At 46.2% G+C, this 19,724-nt stretch overlaps 1 protein-coding gene across 1 annotated transcript; it reads left to right on the forward strand.

The window, feature by feature from the left end:
- Positions 1-56: 56 nt before the first annotated feature.
- TMEM258 (transmembrane protein 258) lies at positions 57-18,555 on the forward strand. Its single transcript, XM_063944409.1, has 4 exons — positions 57-190; positions 6,846-6,955; positions 8,405-8,539; positions 18,408-18,555. The coding sequence occupies exons 1-3, from the start codon at positions 188-190 to the stop codon at positions 8,529-8,531; spliced, it is 240 nt and encodes a 79-aa protein (XP_063800479.1). The 5' UTR covers positions 57-187; the 3' UTR covers positions 8,532-8,539; positions 18,408-18,555.
- The last annotated feature ends 1,169 nt before the right edge of the window (positions 18,556-19,724 follow it).

Raw genomic sequence — 19,724 nt, forward strand, 5'->3', positions numbered from 1 at the left:
CGCCATGATGCGGTTGGCAGCGGGGTTGACAGGTGCTGCGCTGTGATTGGGTGCTCGCTGTCTCGGCCTCTGGGATTGGCTTCTTGAGAACGACGTTCCATTCCTTCCGTTCCCAGCCTTCCTTCTCATCCTTATTACCTGCCGTGGGAGACGTGGCGGAGCCGGGAGCAGCGTCATCACCGGAGACATGGTGAGGACAGTGACTGGTGGCAGTGGCCACCAGCCGTGTGTGTGTGTGTACCTGACCATTGCTGCTCCTACATATCATACACTCTTGTGTATGGGGATCCACTTCTGGCAAAGTCTTCCCTGCCTCAAATTGGCAGGGTGCTGGGACTTGTAGTCCCCCTATACCTGTAGGGGCCATGTTGTCTAATCCTGCCCCGGAGTCTGCTGCCTGTATTTGCAGTGACGGCTGCCCATCATTTCTGACTTGCAGTCATCCTTACACATGTCCCTATCATCTTTCCATAAGCACCTGTCTACATTACTACAGAGGAGACATTAATAAAGGGAAATAAAGAGACCCTTTCCCAGTGTCCGGGGTCAGTGATTCCTATTCCTCAGCAGCAGAATGTCTCTGGTGATGACTTGATGCTGAGACCTGTAATTGCACATAGATTATGCAGTAGTGGGATGTAAAAAAGTAACAAAATAATCCTATATAGTTGATAAAGTGAGATTTCCTTTTCAAGCGCTGCTTAGTGTGACCCCATTAATTGAAGCAGCGCCAACACATCGTCTGAGTAAGCGGAACTTTGTGCATTCTCTGGTATTGTCTCCATATATACATTTTCAGATACAATTACATTGTTTGCAATAAGCCACATTTTCCAAAGCCTGGCACACACTATTGCAGTAGCATATGTAGGGATTATGGTTATTATCTTGTAATACAAATCTATGTAATTGCTTTTAGTAGAGAAGACAAGAAATCCGTGTTGTCAGTGTGTAACTGTACACAGGTGGACGCAGGGCTGAAGCACACTGTGCGCATTTAGGCTATTTCAAGGCATTCCTGTACAGGTGTTGATGTGATTACTGCTCACACTCCACAGCAGTAAATGTGTATATCTGGCTATGTGTTGTTAGGTGAGGTGTTATAACTGCGTTTGAGCTTCCTGGCCAAGAGAAGGGTGCACTGTGTAAAGTGTTCATTCATTTCACTGGCATAGTGATGTCGGAGACACTATGGGGTATATGCAATTAGCGGCGAATCGCGGCAATTTTTCGCCCGTTTTTTAATTCGACACAATTCGACCGCCGAATTCCGGCAAGTGGGTGCCGGAATTCAACATATTCAATAAAAAAACGGATTCGACAGTCCTGCTGTCGAAAAACGGCCGATTTGACGGATTTTGATCCGGTTTTTAAAAAAACGGAAAAAACCCTGGAAAAAAATTGCGTGGGGTCCCCCCTTCAAAGCATAACCAGCCTCGGGCTCTTCGAGCCGGTCCTGGTTCTAAAAATCCGGGGGGGGAAATGACAGGGGATCCCCCGTATTTTTAAAACCAGCACCGGGCTCTGCGCCTGGTGCTGGTGCAAAAAATACGGGGGACAAAAAGAGTAGGGGTCCCCCGTATTTTTTACACCAGCATCGGGCTCCACTAGCTGGACAGATAATGCCACAGCCGGGGGTCACTCTTATACAGCGCCCTGCGGCCGTAGCATTAAATATCCAACTGGTCACCCCTGGCCGGGGTACCCTGGGGGAGTGGGGACCCCTTCAATCAAGAGGTCCCCCCCCAGCCACCCAAGGGCCAGGGGTGAAGCCCGAGGCTGACCCCCCCCCATCCAAAGGCTGCGGATGGGGGGCTGATAGCCTTGAGAAAATTGCAAGAATATTGTTTTTTCCAGTAGTACTACAAGTCCCAGCAAGCCTCCCCGCAAGCTGGTACTTGGAGAACCACAAGTACCAGCATGCGGGAGAAAAACGGGCCCGCTGGTACCTGTAGTTCTACTGGAAAAAAAATACCCAAATAAAAACAGGACACGTACAACTTTATTTCACACATGTCGACACACACACACATACTTACCTATGTTGACACGACGTTCGGTCCACTTGTCCAAGTAGAATCCACGTGTACCTGTGAATAAAATTATACTCGCCTCAATCCAGTGTCCGGATCTTTTAAAATAATCCTCGTACTTGGCAAAAAAAAAAAAACGAACACCCGGACCAAACGGACTGAAAGGGGTCCCATGTTTACACATGGGACCCCTTTCCACGAATGCCGGGACCCCACGTGACTCCTGTCACAGAGGTCCCTTCAGCCAATCAGCGAGCGCAACGTCCTGGCACTCTGCTGATTGGCTATGCGCGTCTGAGCTGTCAGACAGCGCATCGCAAAGCCTCTCCATTATATTCAATGGTGGGAACTTTGCGGTCAGCGGTGAGGTCACCCGCGGTCAGCGGCTGACCGCGGGTAACCCCACCGCTGACGGCAAAGTTCCCATCATTGAAACTAATGGAGGGAGCTGTGCGATGCGCTGTCTGCCAGCAGACGCGCATACAGCCAATCAGGTGAGTGCCACGAAGTGGCGCTTCCTGATTGGCTGAAGGGACCTCTGTGACAGGAGTCACGTGGGGTCCCGGCATTCGTGGAAAGGGGTCCCATGTGTAAACAGGGGACCCCTTTCAGTCCGTTTGGTCCGGGTGTTCGTTTTTTTTGTGTGCCAAGTACGAGGATTATTTTAAAAGATCCGGACACTGGATTGAGGTGAGTATAATTTTATTCACAGGTACACGTGGATTCTACTTGGACAAGTGGACCGAACGTCGTGTCAACATAGGTAAGTATGTGTGTGTGTCGACATGTGTGAAATAAAGTTGTACTTTCAAGGTGTGCGTGTCCTGTTTTTATTTGGGTATTTTTTCCCCAGTAGAACTACAGGTACCAGCGAGCCAGTGTTTCTCCCGCATGCTGGTACTTGTGGTTCTCCAAGTACCAGCTTGCGGGGGAGGCTTGCTGGGACTTGTAGTACTACTGGAAAAAACAATATTCTTGCAATTTTCTCAAGGCTATCAGCCCCCCATCCGCAGCCCTTTGATTGGGGGGACAGCCTCGGGCTTCACCCCTGGCCCTTGGGTGGCTGGGGGGGGGGGACCCCTTGATTGAAGGGGTCCCCACTCCCCCAGGGTACCCCGGCCAGGGGTGACTAGTTGGATATTTAATGCCACGGCCGCAGGGCGCTGTATAAAAGTGACCCCCGGCTGTGGCATTATCTGTCCAGCTAGTGGAGCCCGATGCTGGTGTAAAAAATACGGGGGACCCCTACTCTTTTTGTCCCCCGTATTTTTTTGCACCAGGCGCAGAGCCCGGTGCTGGTTTTAAAAATACGGGGGATCCCCTGTCATTCCCCCCCCCCCGGATTTTTAGAACCAGGACCGGCTCGAAGAGCCCGAGGCTGGTTATGCTTAGGAGGGGGGACCCCACGCAATTTTTTTTTCAGATTTTTACCATTCCATTTAAAAAAATAAAAATAAAAATATTTTAAAAAATATATAAATAATACTTGTGCCTCCAAAAAAGACAATCCAAGTACCTAATCCCTTCTAATATAAATAGATATGCTATTACCAATAAAAAAAACACCAAAAAAAACATGTTTTAATTTTTTTTTATTAGATTCCGCCACCAAAGTGTGGCGGATTGAAAATGACGAATTTACTGTCTAAAAGCACTGTTGTCGAATTTCCAAACTTCAATTGAACATACTTTTGTCGAATTGCCGCATTTGTACCATTGCAGAAATGTCGAATTTGACAAATGTCGAATTTGGAAAGTCCGTTTTTTTGACGGAAAGTACTGAATTGCATTGTCGAATTTTTTTTTTTTTGCGAAAATGTCCCGTTTTTCGACATTTTCGGGAATTCGACCGCAATTGCATATACCCCTATAATTCTTACACAATACTAGTGGTTTCTGGTGACAGTAGGGCACAGCTAAATGATCTTGTACATGTTGGTAGTATTGGCGTTTTGCTGTATGTATACAGCACGTGCCTTTACTCCTAATGATCTCTAGGACACCCCTTACTTTCACATACTTCAATAATCCATCTCTAAAGCTGTATTGGTGAATCAGCCGTATGAACTCTGTTGGAAGCTACGCAAAACACAGAATCGGGGCTGGATTTAATGATGCTCAGATGTTTTTTCAAAGTGGTAATCACTTACAAGGCATAGTTTTGCCTTGCAAATCATTGCCCCTTTTACAATAGTCAGAGATCAGCTGGCATCTCTGGTGTCACTACGTACGACCCTAAGGGCTATTTCACACTAGCCGCTTTTGTCTGGCACGGCAAACTCCTGGACAGCTTCTTGCCGTGCCGGGATTCTTTCACACGGCACGGTCGGCGTGTAGCAGCCGGATCTATCTCCTGAAGAGGACGGCTGCCGTGCTGTGCCATCCTTGAAACCAGTGTAGTGTGTGTGTGTGTGTGTGTGTGTGTGTGTGTATGTGCACACACACCGTGTTTATGTGTCACTGGTACTGCTGCGCATGTGCTCAGCATTAAACACAGCTCAAAGCTGTTGTGTGTGTAAAAGGCACTGCCGGCCGGCAAAAAAAAAGTCAGACTTCTGTGCTGATTTTTGCTGGCCGGTCAAAACTGGAGTGTGTGAAATTAGCCATAGGCCCCTTTCACACTAGCCGGCACTGCAAACTCCCAGGCGGCTTTTAGCTGTGCCGGAATTGTAATGAATACTCAGCCCCGATGGGTCCTTTTGTGATCTATCCACTGAATAGGACGGCTGCCGGGCCATGGCATCCCTGAATGCAGTGGATTAAGTGTGTGAATCGCCTCTTTTACACAAAAACGGCATTTCTTGCTTTTGCTGCTGCGCGTGTGCACAGCATTAAACACGTTCAAAGCCGTTGTGTGTGATAGGGCAGGGATGGCACGTGTGAAATGGCTCTGAGTGACACAGGTGGCCAAGTCATTAAGGAAATGTCCAATTAAAGCAACAGGAAAGCTAGTAATAATCATTTCTAGTTACTATGGTAGAAACACAGTGATTGACATAACCATTATGGTGAATATAGCCTATCCAAGTCAGTGTATTTATGGGTCGCTATAGTCAAGGGCATCTTGAGGCCCAGATTTATCAAACCTTGGAGAGTGATAAACTCCAGGGTGATAAAGTACCAACCAATTATCTCCTGTCACTTTTCAAAGACAGCCTGTAACATGGCAGCTGATTGGTTGGTACTTTATCACTGTGAAATTTATCACTCTCCATGCGAGATAAATCTGGGCCTCAGAGAGGAGGAGGCTGGAGTGCAGTCTCTTTCTGGGCGCCCTCCTCTCTAGCCAGCAACTCTCTTTACTCTAGTCACTAGGGGACCGTAGCGCTGTCCCAGAGTCTAGTGTACAGATCTTTGTCAAAATGGCGCTGCAACCATTTCCCACTTATTTTCCTACTGCACATGCGTTTAACACAGGGGTGGGCAATTATTTCAGCTGGGGGGCCGCTTAACACTTCCAGCGAATATTCGAGGGCCACACACAAAATACTCAAAAAGAGTCCCCTTTTTACACATTACGGCAGACAGCGTGCCCTTTTTTTTACACATTACGGCAGACAGCGTCCCCCTTTTTACACATTACGGCAGACAGCGTCCCCCTTTTTACACATTACGGCAGACAGCGTCCCCCTTTTTACACATTACGGCAGACAGCGTCCCCCTTTTTACACATTACGGCAGACAGCGTCCCCCTTTTTACACATTACGGCAGACAGCGTCCCCCTTTTTACACATTACGGCAGACAGCGTCCCCCTTTTTACACATTACGGCAGACAGCGTCCCCCGTTTTTACACATTACGGCAGACATCGTCCCCCGTTTTTACACAATACGGCAGACAGTGCCCCCGTTTTTACACATTACGACACAGTGCCCCCCTTTTTACACATTACGGCAGACATCGTCCCCCTTTTTTACACATTATGGCAGACAGTCCCTTCCCCCTCCCCTCCCCTAAACCCACATTGCAGATTTTAACTCCGCGGCCTCCCCACCCCTAAACCTATATGGCAGCTGAAGCGCTGATCCAGGGGCTGGCTGGACAGGGGGTTTACCTGTTTGTCACAGTGGCAGACGATCCCCACTGTCCGATGATCCGCGCTGCTGCTGCTGTGGCCTCTCCTGCTCCCGCTTGCTGGCCACCGCTTCTTCTCCTCACTCAGCCGCCGCTCCTGCTCACTGCAGTGCCCGTCCCCCCCGTGCCGCCCAGCGTGCGCATGGTAACAGGAAATCCCGGTCAGCTGACCCTGTGACGTGAACGGGATTTCCTCAGCGGCGCCACGTCTGAGAGCAGTGCAATGACAAGCGGCCTGTCGGGCCGCTTGTCATTGCACTCTGGTGGGGCACGATCGGGCCGCATGTTGCCCACCCCTAGTTTAACATCAGGAAAATGGTCAACGTGCCATTTTCCCAGTGGTTTCTGCAGTGCTACTGTGACGTGGGACTTTGGAGGGTAAGTATTGAAAAAAGTTGGTGCACAGTGTGCGGTGGGTCCCCCGTATGCACCGCACACATTATAAATACACCTATGGCTGTAGTTATGTTCACCATGGCTGTGTTCCTGAAGTTATGCCGTATGTGTATGCAGGTTGTTACAATGCTCTAGCTGAGGACAAACTCATGATAAACACTAGTTATGTGGGGCGGGAAGGGAATTTAATATTTTTGTCCACTTGCATTGCATGTGTAAACCTTCTAAGACATGTCTGCAAAACATTACAAGGATCTATTCCATTTGATGAATTGTAACGTATTCTAGGAGTGCTGCTTGTTCTAGTTCTCCTCACCGGCTTCTTCCTTCTTTATCCACAGGAGCTGGAAGCAATGAGCCGATATACAAGCCCGGTGAATCCGGCAGTGTTCCCGCACCTCACAGTTGTGCTTCTGGCTATCGGCATGTTTTTCACAGCATGGTTCTTTGTGTATCCTTTTATTGCAATACAAATATGTTCTAAAAATACTGATCATCTCAGGGTGTGTACACACGGGGAGATTCGGGCTATGCCTGATTCTCACTATGCGACAGGGGCTGGGTCGGCACATAGTCAGTATCGCAAGCACATAATGAGTGTGTGACTGCGATTTTGTCTGTCAATTTTGACTATCTTCTATAGATATAGTCAAGATTGACTTGCCTGCACAGTCTATTCTTGCGATGCCGACCGCGCATCGGGATCGCAAGGTGACTTTCACCTTGCGATCTGCACTAACTTTTCTTACGATTTTGACTATATAGTCAGAATCGTAAGAGCGAAATCTCACTGTGTGTACACACCTTTACTCTGTGGTGCGCAACAGGGATGTCCAGTCGCTGGTCCCTGGAAAATGAGGAGTTCACTCTATGCTACGGTAGCTACATATTGAGATTGTTGATGCACAAGCAGACATCAGGAAGAGTCCCTACATTCCTTCATGTATTCCCACAATCTCTTATTTGCTACACCTCACAAACACCGGGTGTGGTTCATAGGGTTGACGCCCAAAATAGGTCAACATGAGCAAAGTCGACATGACAAAAGGTCGACGTGATTTAAAAAAAAAAATTTTTAAAGCAAAATTAAGTGTCGTTTTCTTCATAGTGCACTAATTGGGGTTCCCCATCACTCTGTGTCCCCTCGTACGGCTTGCAATGCATCGGGCAAGGCACGTCGCTGTGCTCAGCACAGATTATAGTTCCCACTTGTAGTCCACGTGGATCGTAAAGTATGAAAAAGTATAAAAAAAAAAAAAAGGAAAACATTGTGAAAAACTCGTGTCAACCTTTTGTCATGTCGACCTAGAAACCTTGTCGACCTATAGACTGGATATCCAAACACCAAAGGCGAGATGTAATAGCATCCGAGATTGATGGAGGGGCGGGATGCCGGCCGATCTAAGGCGGTTTTTGTAAAGCAGCAGTCTTTTAAAAGACAGAACCACGCCATGTAAATGCCTGCCGCTGTAAATAAAAACGTCTGACATCCTGCTCCTCCGGCAATCTCTGATGCTATTACATCTCACCTCAAGTCTTCTAACGTAGGCCGGAACATATGCAGTTTACCGCCAGAATTTCTGCAAATGTTAAAAACTAGGACATTACTGTCTGACAAACTAAAGCACATTACTGTTTAATAGATGTTTAGGCTGTTTGTTGCCGTTGTACTCACTTACGTAGTTTAATGCCACATACAGTGTAAATTTGCTTAAGCATCTGGTTTATTAGCTGTGATCACTTGTGTGTGTTCTTTTACTGTCAGCGTAACTGCTGGGAATAGCGTACAGCAGGGTTGGAGAATCCTTGCTATACCAGCCATGGTCTAACTACCCAGCATTAATCAGCCAATCGCCATCTTCCCATCTCTTCCTTGTTTTCCTAAATGTTTGACTTATAGCTATGAGGTGACATCCACAAAATACACAAGAGATGTGTATAAGGAGCTGCTTATTTCTCTGGTAGCATCGCTCTTCATGGGATTTGGGGTCTTGTTTCTTCTGTTGTGGGTCGGGATCTATGTGTGACCTCCGGGGTAAGTAAATTATGCTTCTATTATGATTGTTACCAGAAGTATATTATGTATATATCAAGGCATTGTATTAATTAGATATGCCAGGATTTAATAGAAGCTCCTGGCATAGAGTGTGCTCATCACCTATACACCATGGACGTAGCTGCTTGGTGAGCCAAACTATTATTTAGCCAAGCAATACACAAAGTAGGGGCATTGCAGAGGCAGGGGATAAAATATTGTAATTTCACACAGAGATGTGTTTGACAGCACGGTCTTCCTACATCAGTGTGACTATTATTATATCTAACTCTCCGTCTGAGGCATATGGCTTTCCTCCGTCTATTTACTCACATTTTGACACTATCCTGCCCCCAGTTCCTCCAACAAGACAGTCACACTCCTGTTCTATGGCACTATATATATATATATATATATATATATATATATATATATATATATATATATATATATATATATACATACACACACATACACACGTGCTGCGGCCTTTCTCTGGAATTCTCTGCCTTTTTTCACTCAGACTCACAAAACTTAAAACAGGCTCTCAAGACCCGCTTCACCAAACCCAACCATCTCTCATCCTAAGTCCTCAGACCAGTGCTCTCTCTCGACCCCCATCTGTGTCACCCCTGTCTGTTTGCCCTTCCCCCTTTTAGAATGTAAGCTTTCACGAGCAGGATCCTCTACTCTCATGTGCTTATCTGTCTCTTACTTAACCTATCTTCTTTTCAATACTCCCTTCAACTGCATCAAATCCCTTGGTTTTCTGCTGCCCTGAAACTTATTTCATTGTCTTCTAAAGCTTCTGTTTATATTCCCTGTACTTGTCCTATATTGTCTTAAATTTTAAGTCCGTTTTCTTGTGTTGCTCTGAAATTTGGTGCTACGGATACCTTGTGGAAGCCAAATAAAGGATGATGATGATGATAATAATAATAATAAACCATTATGGTCGTGTTGAGACGACTAACAATCTGATTGGCTACAGATTTTCTCATCCTTGCCTACTCCACACGAAGGCTGGATTGATAACAAGATGTTCTGTCTTTAGTCAGAAAAAAAGGCACATAACAAGCAATGTCCTTGTCAATTTAAAACCGTAAAGCTGGATCTAAAATCCAAACTGAAAGTGACATTCAGTAAAATACAGTAAAGCAACAAAAACAAGTAGAGACCGGAAAGGAAAAGTGGAAATGAGGTGATGTGGCAGACAACGAAAGGGAGAGAGGAAGGCGGAGCTGGAGGATTGAGCCTCAGATTTGTGTGACCACAAGGAGAAAGGGGTTGGGTATGGGATACCGGCAGTCAGGGTGCCGGTGGTTAGAATACTGACACAGGCATCCTGACTGCTTGGAAGGAACACCGCCATGGGTGCAAGAGGTAGGTACCACCAAGTCTAACCCTTCCTTCCTGCAGCCTAAACCTAACCTTCCCACTGCAGCCTAACCCTAACCTCGCCTCCCCGCAGCCTAACCCTCCCTGGGATACTTACATTCAGGATTCCGGCAGTCTGACTGGCAGGATACTGAATGCCGGGATCCCAACGACATACCAGAGAAAAGGATATGAGTGTTATAGTAGGTTCCCAGACTCATACCTCCCAACATGACCCTCTCCAGGAGGGACACAATGCTCTGCTTCTGGACTTTTCTCTTAATGTATGATTGCTGGCACCTGTGTTGAACAGGTTCATGGATAAGAAAGGTGTTTCAGCACAGGTGCTGGCAATCATAACTTAAGAAAAAAGTCCAGGAGCAGAGCATTGTGTCCTTCCTGGAGAGGGTCATGTTGGGAGGTATGCAGACTATAGAAAATAAAAAAATATGAATGAATGAATGGTGGAGGATGCCTGTGTTATATTCCATGTGATATGTTTGCCAAGTTCAATTGTTAACTGCTTGTAGAGTGAGGGGAGTAGGCCGCAACGTGCCTGCAGCGATTTGTCGCTGAAACAAAATGGCAAATTGATTTGTTTTGTTTTTTTATTTTTTTGAGGAAAAGCTGGAACCCGCAAGAGAAGAGGATCTCTAGTTTTAGGAGAAAGAACAAACACTTAGTGATATCTGACCAAACGGATATAGTAGAAAATGTATACATAGAGGTGCGGACTACGTACCACATATATAGGAGTTTTTAGGCATTAAGCCTGATTCTGAGTGTGACACAAACCATCTGAAAGTGCAGAAGCCAGTTTTAATACTTACTGCGAATAAAAATATCCGTCACATCAGCCACTGTTTTTCTGGTCTCATCATGCTGGGCGCAAAGTATCTGTCTGAAACAGGGGTCCTATGTCCATCTGCACACCTCAAACAAGCTCATAAATCAGGCCACACACCCACGCAGTGCATCTGTTTCATGTGTCTGTGCAGTAACTGCCCATTTCTCTATCGTCCTAAGTGGATGCTGGGGTTCCTGAAAGGACCATGGGGAATAGCGGCTCCGCAGGAGACAGGGCACAAAAAAGTAAAGCTTTTACCAGATCAGGTGGTGTGCACTGGCTCCTCCCCCTATGACCCTCCTCCAGACTCCAGTTAGATTTTTGTGCCCGGCTGAGAAGGGTGCAATCTAGGTGGCTCTCCTAAAGAGCTGCTTAGAGAAAGTTTAGCTAGGTTTTTTATGTTACAGTGATTCCTGCTGGCAACAGGATCACTGCAGCGAGGGACTGAGGGGAGAAGGAGTCAACTCACCTGCGTGCAGGATGGATTGGCTTCTTGGCTACTGGACATCAAGCTCCAGAGGGACGATCACAGGTACAGCCTGGATGGTCACCGGAGCCGCGCCGCCGGCCCCCTTGCAGATGCTGAAGACAGAAGAGGTCCAGAATCGGCGGCTGAAGACTCCTGCAGTCTTCTAAAGGTAGCGCACAGCACTGCAGCTGTGCGCCATTTTCCTCTCAGCACACTTCACACAACAGTCACTGAGGGTGCAGAGCGCTGGGGGGGGCGCTCTGAGAGGCAAATAAAAACCTTATTAGAGGCAAAAAATACCTCACATATAGCCCACAGAGGCTATATGGAGATATTTAACCCCTGCCTAACTTCAAAAATAGCGGGAGACGAGCCCGCCGAAAAAGGGGCGGGGCCTATCTCCTCAGCACACAGCGCCATTTTCTCTCACAGAAAAGCTGGAGAGAAGGCTCCCAGGCTCTCCCCTGCACTGCACTACAGAAACAGGGTTAAAACAGAGAGGGGGGGCACTGATTTTGGCGATATTGTATATATATAAAAGATGCTATAAGGGAGAAACACTTATATAAGGTTGTCCCTATATAATTATAGCGTTTTTGGTGTGTGCTGGCAGACTCTCCCTCTGTCTCCCCAAAGGGCTAGTGGGTCCTGTCCTCTGTCAGAGCATTCCCGGTGTGTGTGCTGTGTGTCGGTACGTGTGTGTCGACATGTATGAGGACGATGTTGGTGAGGAGGCGGAGAAATTGCCTGTAATGGTGATGTCACTCTCTAGGGAGTCGACACCGGAATGGATGGCTTATTTAGAGAATTACGTGAGAATGTCAACACGCTGCAAGGTCGGTTGACGACATGAGACGGCCGACAATCTATTAGGACCGGTCCAGGCGTCTCAGAAACACCGTCAGGGGTTTTAAAAACGCCCATTTACCTCAGTCGGTCGACACAGACACAGACACGGACACTGAATACAGTGTCGACGGTGAATAAACAAACGTATTTCTCATTAGGGCCACACGTTAAGGGCAATGAAGGAGGTGTTACGTGTTTCTGATACTACAAGTACCACAAGAAAGGGTATTATGTGGGAGTGAAAAAACTACCTGTAGTTTTTCCTGAATCAGATAAAATAACATGAAGTGTGTGATGATGCGTAGGGTTACCCCGATAGCAAATATTGGCGTTATACCCTTTCCCGCCAGAAATTAGGGTACGTTGGGAAACACCCCTTAGGGTGATAAGGCGCTCACACGCTTATCAAGTGGCGTTACCGTCTCCAGATACGGCCGCCCTCAAGGAGCCAGCTGATAGGAAGCTGGAAAAATATCCTAAAAAGTATATACACACATACGGTGGTTATACTGCGACCAGCGATCGCCATCAGCCTGGAGATGCAGTGCTGGGTTGGCTTGGTCGGATTCCCTGACTGAAAATATTTTATTCATGTAGAGCATTTAATAGGATGCATTCTATATATATGTATGTGAGATGCACAGAGGGATATTTGCTCTCTGGCATCAAGATAAGTGCGTTGTCCATATCTCCCAGAAGATGTCAGGGACACGACAGTGGTCAGGTGATACAGATCCCATACGGCAGATGGAAGTATTGCTGTATAAAGGGAAGGAGTTATTTGGGGGTCGGTCCATCGGACCTGGGGACCACAGCAACAGCTGGGAAATCCAACCTTTTTTTTTACCCCAAGTTACATCTCAGCTAAAAAAGACACCGTCTTTTCAGCCTCAATCTTTCCTTTCCCATGAGGGCATGCAGGCAAAAGGCCAGTCATATCTGCCCAGACATAGAGGTAAGGGAAGTAGACTGCAGCAGGCAGCCCTTTCCCAGGAAAAGAAGCCCTCCACCGCGTCTGCCAAGTCCTCAGCATGACGCTGGGGCCGTGCAAGCGGACTCAAGGTGGGGGGGTAGTCTCAAGAGTCTCAGGGCGCAGTGGGATCACTCGCAAGTTGACCCCTAGATCGTACGAGTATTATCCCAGGGGTAAAGATTGGAGAGTCGAGACATCTTCTCCTCGCAGGTTCCTGAAGTCTGCTTTACCAACGGCTCCCTCCGACAGGGAGGCAGCATTGGAAACAATTCACAAGCTGTATATCCAGCGGGTGATAATCAAAGTACCCCTCCTACGACAAGGAAAAGGGTATTATTTTTCCACACTATATTGTGGTACTGAAGCCAGACGGCTTGGTGACACATAGTCTAAATCTAAAATGTTTTGAACACTTACATAAAAGGTTCAAATCGAGATAAAGTCACTCAGAGCAGTGATAGCGAACCGGAAAAAAGGGGACTATATGGTGTCCCTGGACATCAAGGATTACCTCCATGTCCAAATTTTGTCCTTCTCATCAAGGGTACCTCTGGTTCGTGGTACAGAACTGTCAATATCAGTTTCAGACGATGCCGTTTGAATTATCCACGGCACCCCGGGCCTTTTTACCAAGGTAATGGCCGAAAAGATGTTTCTTCAAAGAAAAAAGGCATCTAAATTATCCCTTACTTGCACGACCTAAAAAGGGCAAGTTCCAGAGAACAGTTGGAGGTCGGAAGAGCACTATCTAAAGTAGTTCTTCGACGGCACGACTGGATTCTAAATATTCCAAGAATCGCAGCTGTTTTCCGACGATACGTCTGCTGTTCCTAGGGATGATTCTGGACACGGTTCAGGAAAAGGTTTTTCTTCCCGAGGAAAAAGCCAAGGAGTTATCCGACCTGTCAGGAACCTCCTAAAACCAGGAAAGGTGTCTGTACATCAATGCACAAGAGTCCTGGGAAAAATGGTGGCTTTTTACGAAGCAATTCCATTCGGCAGATTCCATGCAAGAATTTTCCAAAGGGATCTGTTGGACAAATGGTCAGGGTCGCATCCTCAGATGCACCTGCGAATAACCCTGTCGCCAAGGACAAGGGTATATCTTCTGTGGTGGTTGCAAAAGGCTCATCTATTGGAGGGCCGCAGATTCGGCATACAGGATTTGATCCTGGTGACCACGGACGCCAGCCTGAGAGGTTGGGGAGCAGTCACACAAGGCAGAAACTTCCAGGGGGTATGGACGAACCTGGAAAAGTCTCTTCACATAAACATTCTGGTACTAAGAGCAATCTAAAATGCTCTAAGCCAGGCGGAACCACTCCTGCAAGGAAAACCGGTGTTGATTCAGTCGGACAACATCACGGCGGTCGCCCATGTAAACAGACAGGGCGGCACAAGAAGCAGGAGTGCAATGGCAGAAGCTGCCAAGATTCTTCGCTGGGCGGAGAATCACGTAATAGCACTGTCAGCAGTGTTCTTCCCGGGCGTGGACAACTGGGAAGCAGACTTCCTCAGCAGACACGATATTCACCCGGGAGAGGGGGGTCTTCATCCAGAAGTCTTCCACATGCTAATAAACTGTTGGGAAAGACCAATGGTAGACATGATGGCGTCTCGCCTCAACAAGAAACTGGACAAGTATTGCGCCAGGTCAAGAGATCCACAGGCAATAGCTGTGGACGCACTGGTAACACCTTGGGTGTACAAATCAGTATATGTGTTTCCTCCTCTGCCTCTCATACCAACGGTATTGAAGATTATACGGTGAAGAGGAGTAAGAACAATACTAGTGGCTCCGGATTGGCCAAGAAGGACTTGGTACCCGGAACTTCAAGAGTTGGTCACGGACGACCCGTGCCCTCTACTTCTGAGAAGGGACCTGCTACAACAGGGTCCCTGTCTCTTTCAAGACTTACCGCGGCTGCGTTTGACGGCATGGCGGTTGAACGCCAGATCCTAAAAGGGAAAGGCATTCCAGAAGAAGTCATTCCTACCTTGATTAAGGCAAGGAAGGAAGTCACCGCGAAACATTATCACCGCATTTGGCGAAAATATGTCGCGTGGTGCGAGGATCGGAGTGTTCCGACGGAGGAATTTCAACTGGGTCGTTTCCTACATTTCCTACAATCAGGATTGTCTATGGGTCTCAAATTGAGATCTATTAAGGTTCAAATTTCGGCCCTGTCAATATTCTTCCAAAAAGAATTGGCCTCAGTTCCTGAGGTACAGACTTTTGTTAAAGGAGTACTGCATATACAGCCTCCTGTGGGCCTCCGGTGGCACCGTGGGATCTAAATGTAGTTTTAGATTTCCTCAAATCCCATTGGTTTGAACCATTGAATAAGGTGGATTTTAAATATCTCACATGGAAAGTGACTATGTTACTGGCCCTGGCTTCCGCCAGGAAAGTATCTGAATTGGCGGCTTTATCTTATAAAAGCCCTTATCTAATCTTCCATTCGGATAGGGCAGAACTGAGGACTCGTCCGCATTTTCTCCCTAAGGTGGTATCAGCGTTTCACCTGAACCAACCTATTGTGGTGCCTGCGGCCACTGGCGACTTGGAGGACTCCAAGTTGTTGGACGTTGTCAGAGCCTTAAAAATATACATTTCAAGGACGGCTGAAGTCAGAAAATCTGACTCGCTGTTGATACTATATGCACCCAACAAGTTGGGTGCCCCTGCTTCTAAGCAGACGATTGCTCGTTGGATTTGTAACACAATTCAACTTGCTCATTCTGTGGCAGGCCTGCCACAGCCTAAATCTGTTAAGGCCCATTCCACAAGGAAGGTGGGCTCATCTTGGGCGGCTGCCCGAGGGGTCTCGGCATTACAATTCTGCCGAGCAGCTACGTGGTCGGGGGAAAACACGTTTGTAAAATTCTACAAATTTGATACCCTGGCAAAAGAGGACTTGGAATTCTCTCATTCGGTGCTGCAGAGTCATCCGCACTCTCCCGCCCGTTTGGGAGCTTTGGTATAATCCCCATGGTCCTTTCAGGAACCCCAGCATCCACTTAGGACGATAGAGAAAATAAGAATTTACTTACCGATAATTCTATTTCTCGGAGTCCGTAGTGGATGCTGGGCGCCCATCCCAAGTGCGGATTATCTGCAATACTGTACATAGTTATTGTTAACAAATTCGGGTTATATTGTTAAGGAGCCATCTTTAAGAGGCTCTTTCTGTTATCATACTGTTAACTGGGTTTAGATCACAGGTTGTACGGTGTGATTGGTGTGGCTGGTATGAGTCTTACCCGGGATTCAAATTGCCTCCCTTATTGTGTACGCTCGTCCGGGCACAGTACCTAACTGGAGTCTGGAGGAGGGTCATAGGGGGAGGAGCCAGTGCACACCACCTGATCTGGTAAAAGCTTTACTTTTTTGTGCCCTGTCTCCTGCGGAGCCGCTATTCCCCATGGTCCTTTCAGGAACCCCAGCATCCACTACGGACTCCGAGAAATAGAATTATCGGTAAGTAAATTCTTATTTTTACTAGAGCCTGTTTGCTCAAGATCCGGCATGCACAGTACTCCATTACCATTACAGACCCTTCATACAACTCATGCACTGAACGCATTGGCTGTTTTAACTCTGCTACTATTCATAAGTTCTTTTGCACTTCAGAACGACTAAGAACCAGGCCTACGTTCTTTCATTTTGACACAATTGAACTAGAAACTGTGTTTTGTCCCATTTATTTCCATTTCTCATTGTCCGAAGTCTCTCCCAGATCCCTCACCAAAGCTCGTTCATGGTGATTTAATGGGGCAGGTCCTGATGATTTAAGTTCAGCATACAGTACAGAGACAAGTCCTATGGGATTGTCCAAGGCAGAAGGGTTCACAGGTGGTGGGGGCCAGCATTGCAGATGATGCAGAAGCATGAAAGGTCTGGAGTTGTAGATATTGATAGAAGTGTGTATTTGAAATATTGAATCTATATTTAATGTAAAAGAAAGGAAGAGGAAGTCAGATATCTGCCAAAGTCATTAAGATTTATTTTTCTGCGGGTACAAGGCTACATTGCCAATGTCATCTCCAAGCTCTAGCAGAAGAGTTCCAGTGCAAATGTGTGCAGTGTGAACACCACCGACCCGGGAATAACTGTGGTTGGAGCTGCGGTATGAAAGGGGTCTGTGCAGTATTGACCCGTGTTCCAAATCCCAGGTCAAAACCCGGGATTTTGGTGTAAAAGGGGTATTCGAGTTATTAAACATTGGCACCAGACTAAGCCCCCTAGAACTAACGTGTGAGAAATCATGGTGTGGTTAAGGCCTGTTTATGTGTAACTCTTGGGATTCAGACAAGAGAGAGGAGACAGATGCCACTCCTAGGGAGTGAAGTAATTTAGCTGTGAGGGAGGGGGACCCAATGGCTGTTGCAATGGAGTAGAAACGCCAGCAATGGCACTTCATCTTGTCCTCCTCACAGGCTGATTTCACCCCCAACCCATGGCTTTGCCGAGGTACAATTCAGGGTCATGGAACTTCAGTCATAACTTTTACAATTAAACTACGTTATGTAATTTTAAGTATTTTTTAGGTGCAGAGCTGAAAAAAAAAAAAAAAAAAAAAGTATTGTTTCCTCGAACATATTTGGTGTCATTGTTGCCATGGAAAGTGTAAAAAAAACAAAAACTGGTGAGGGTCAGTTCTATTGCGAACAATGGGCCGGGTATAATGAGGTCCGACTTCGGTGGCCGTGTGGGATGCTGGACGACATCAGACGTTTTTTAAAGGGGCAATCATGTACAAGGCTAAACCATGCCACGGCCGCCAAACCGGACTTCATTACATCCTGTCCAATGTTTTTACCTTGGGAATCCAGTTGTTTATGATTATCGGGTGGGGGGGTGTTTTAGCATGAAGTAGTTCTTTAAGAACGTTGATTATTGATCTGTATGTAAAGTCTGGTGTCCTAGTATCTCTGATATGCCCTGCTGCTATTCTGCCTTCTCCCCTGCTGCTGCCCTGATTCCAACTGTCCTCAGCAGGCACGATTGAGTTTATTAAGGCTATCGTTGGCATAATGTTTATTTACTAGGCTACTGTTGTATGGTTGATTAAAATATTAAAAGCCACTGAATGTCAGTGTTTTATATCCGCAGTAATAGTTTTATTTCTGTGTGACTGCTGCTCAGTCTCTGTATTGCTGTCTCAAAAAAATTTTTTTTTTAGATTATTATTATTATTATTTTTTATGGGGGGGGGGGGGGGGAGTTCTGTCCTGTATAAGATGTGTAATATGATTGTTTATTTAATACATTGATGTCAGAGGTTTGGTGGGTGGAGGTTTTCCCCAGTACATTAGGGCATAACCAATGTATTTTATTACTATTTTTCAGGTCCCTGTTGGAGGGTTAGATGTTTTTACTGCCGTGTGTTTCGGGGACCAGTATCGGCCATGGATTATGATGTCCACTCAGTTGTTGCACTGTCAGTTCTGCGATGGAGATTCTCTCACCAGTCACAATAAAACACTTTATTACTACACTTGTTATGTGGTGTGTCTGCCTCCAAGTTCAGTGATTCTACAGCCTGAAACACCAGCCGAGTATAAATGTATGTAATAAAAGGAAGTGCAGATAAAGACTACATCAGCATAATTCATGTGCACGCCGCTATTATTGCTGAAACTGCCAAGCATTGCAGCCTCCAGGTGGACTTGGCTGCGCGTCAGATATAATTACATTGGGGAGGGAGACATGGAGACCCAGAAAGAGAATTCATGTGTGGGGAAGGGGGTGGGGGGTTAGGATACACACACAAAAACAAAAATAAGTTATATTGTGGGTGTTTATTGCAGTCAGTAGGCTTTTTTATTTTTTTTGTACATAAAAAAAAATCTTTAGACCAGTGGTTCCCAAATATTGGGGCAGATGTATTAACCTGGAGAAGGCATAAGGAAGTGATAAACCAGTGATATGTACAAGGTGATAAAGGCACCAGCCAATGTGTAAATGAACAGTTAGGATCTGATTGGCTGGTGCCTTTATCACCTTGCACATATCACTGGTTTATTACTTCCTTATGCCTTCTCTAGGTTAATACATCTGCCCCACTGTCCTCAAGGCACCCCGACAGTCCAGGTTTTAGGGATATCCTGCCTGGTGCCGGATGGTCTAATCAAACTGAGGTACTGATTTAAGTTACCTGTGCCTAAGCATGGATATCTTTAAGACCTGGACTGTTGGGGTGCCTTGAGGGCCGCATTTGGCAACCACTTCTTTAGACATAAGGAAAATATAAATACCATTTGAAAAATTTTACCTATATAAAAAAAATGCTTTGAGCTCCTAAGGCCAGTTGATAAGGTTGTTATCTAATATTAGGGCCATTACACTATCACCTTCGGGACATTTGTACAAGTTTTAACATGAAATTTTGTTAACTTCTAGATGGATGTAATATCTAAGTGCCTAACATGGCTTATTTTTTTTAGGTAGAATATTTTGTTTTCTCTATGATACCAACACAATATCACAATGTAGATGTCATGTACAGGACAAGCCAAAGCCATCACCTTCCATGTAAAGGAAACTCATACTTGATAATTAGCAATTCTAAAAGAAGAGGTTGCCTTTTATTTTTTTGGGGGGTTGAAAACCGGAGAAAGCTGTAATATAACTTAAAAGTATTTTTGGACATTTTTAATCCTTTTG

Source organism: Pseudophryne corroboree, chromosome 11 (genome assembly GCF_028390025.1).
Source record: "Pseudophryne corroboree isolate aPseCor3 chromosome 11, aPseCor3.hap2, whole genome shotgun sequence".
NCBI classification, from domain to species: Eukaryota; Metazoa; Chordata; class Amphibia; order Anura; family Myobatrachidae; genus Pseudophryne; species Pseudophryne corroboree.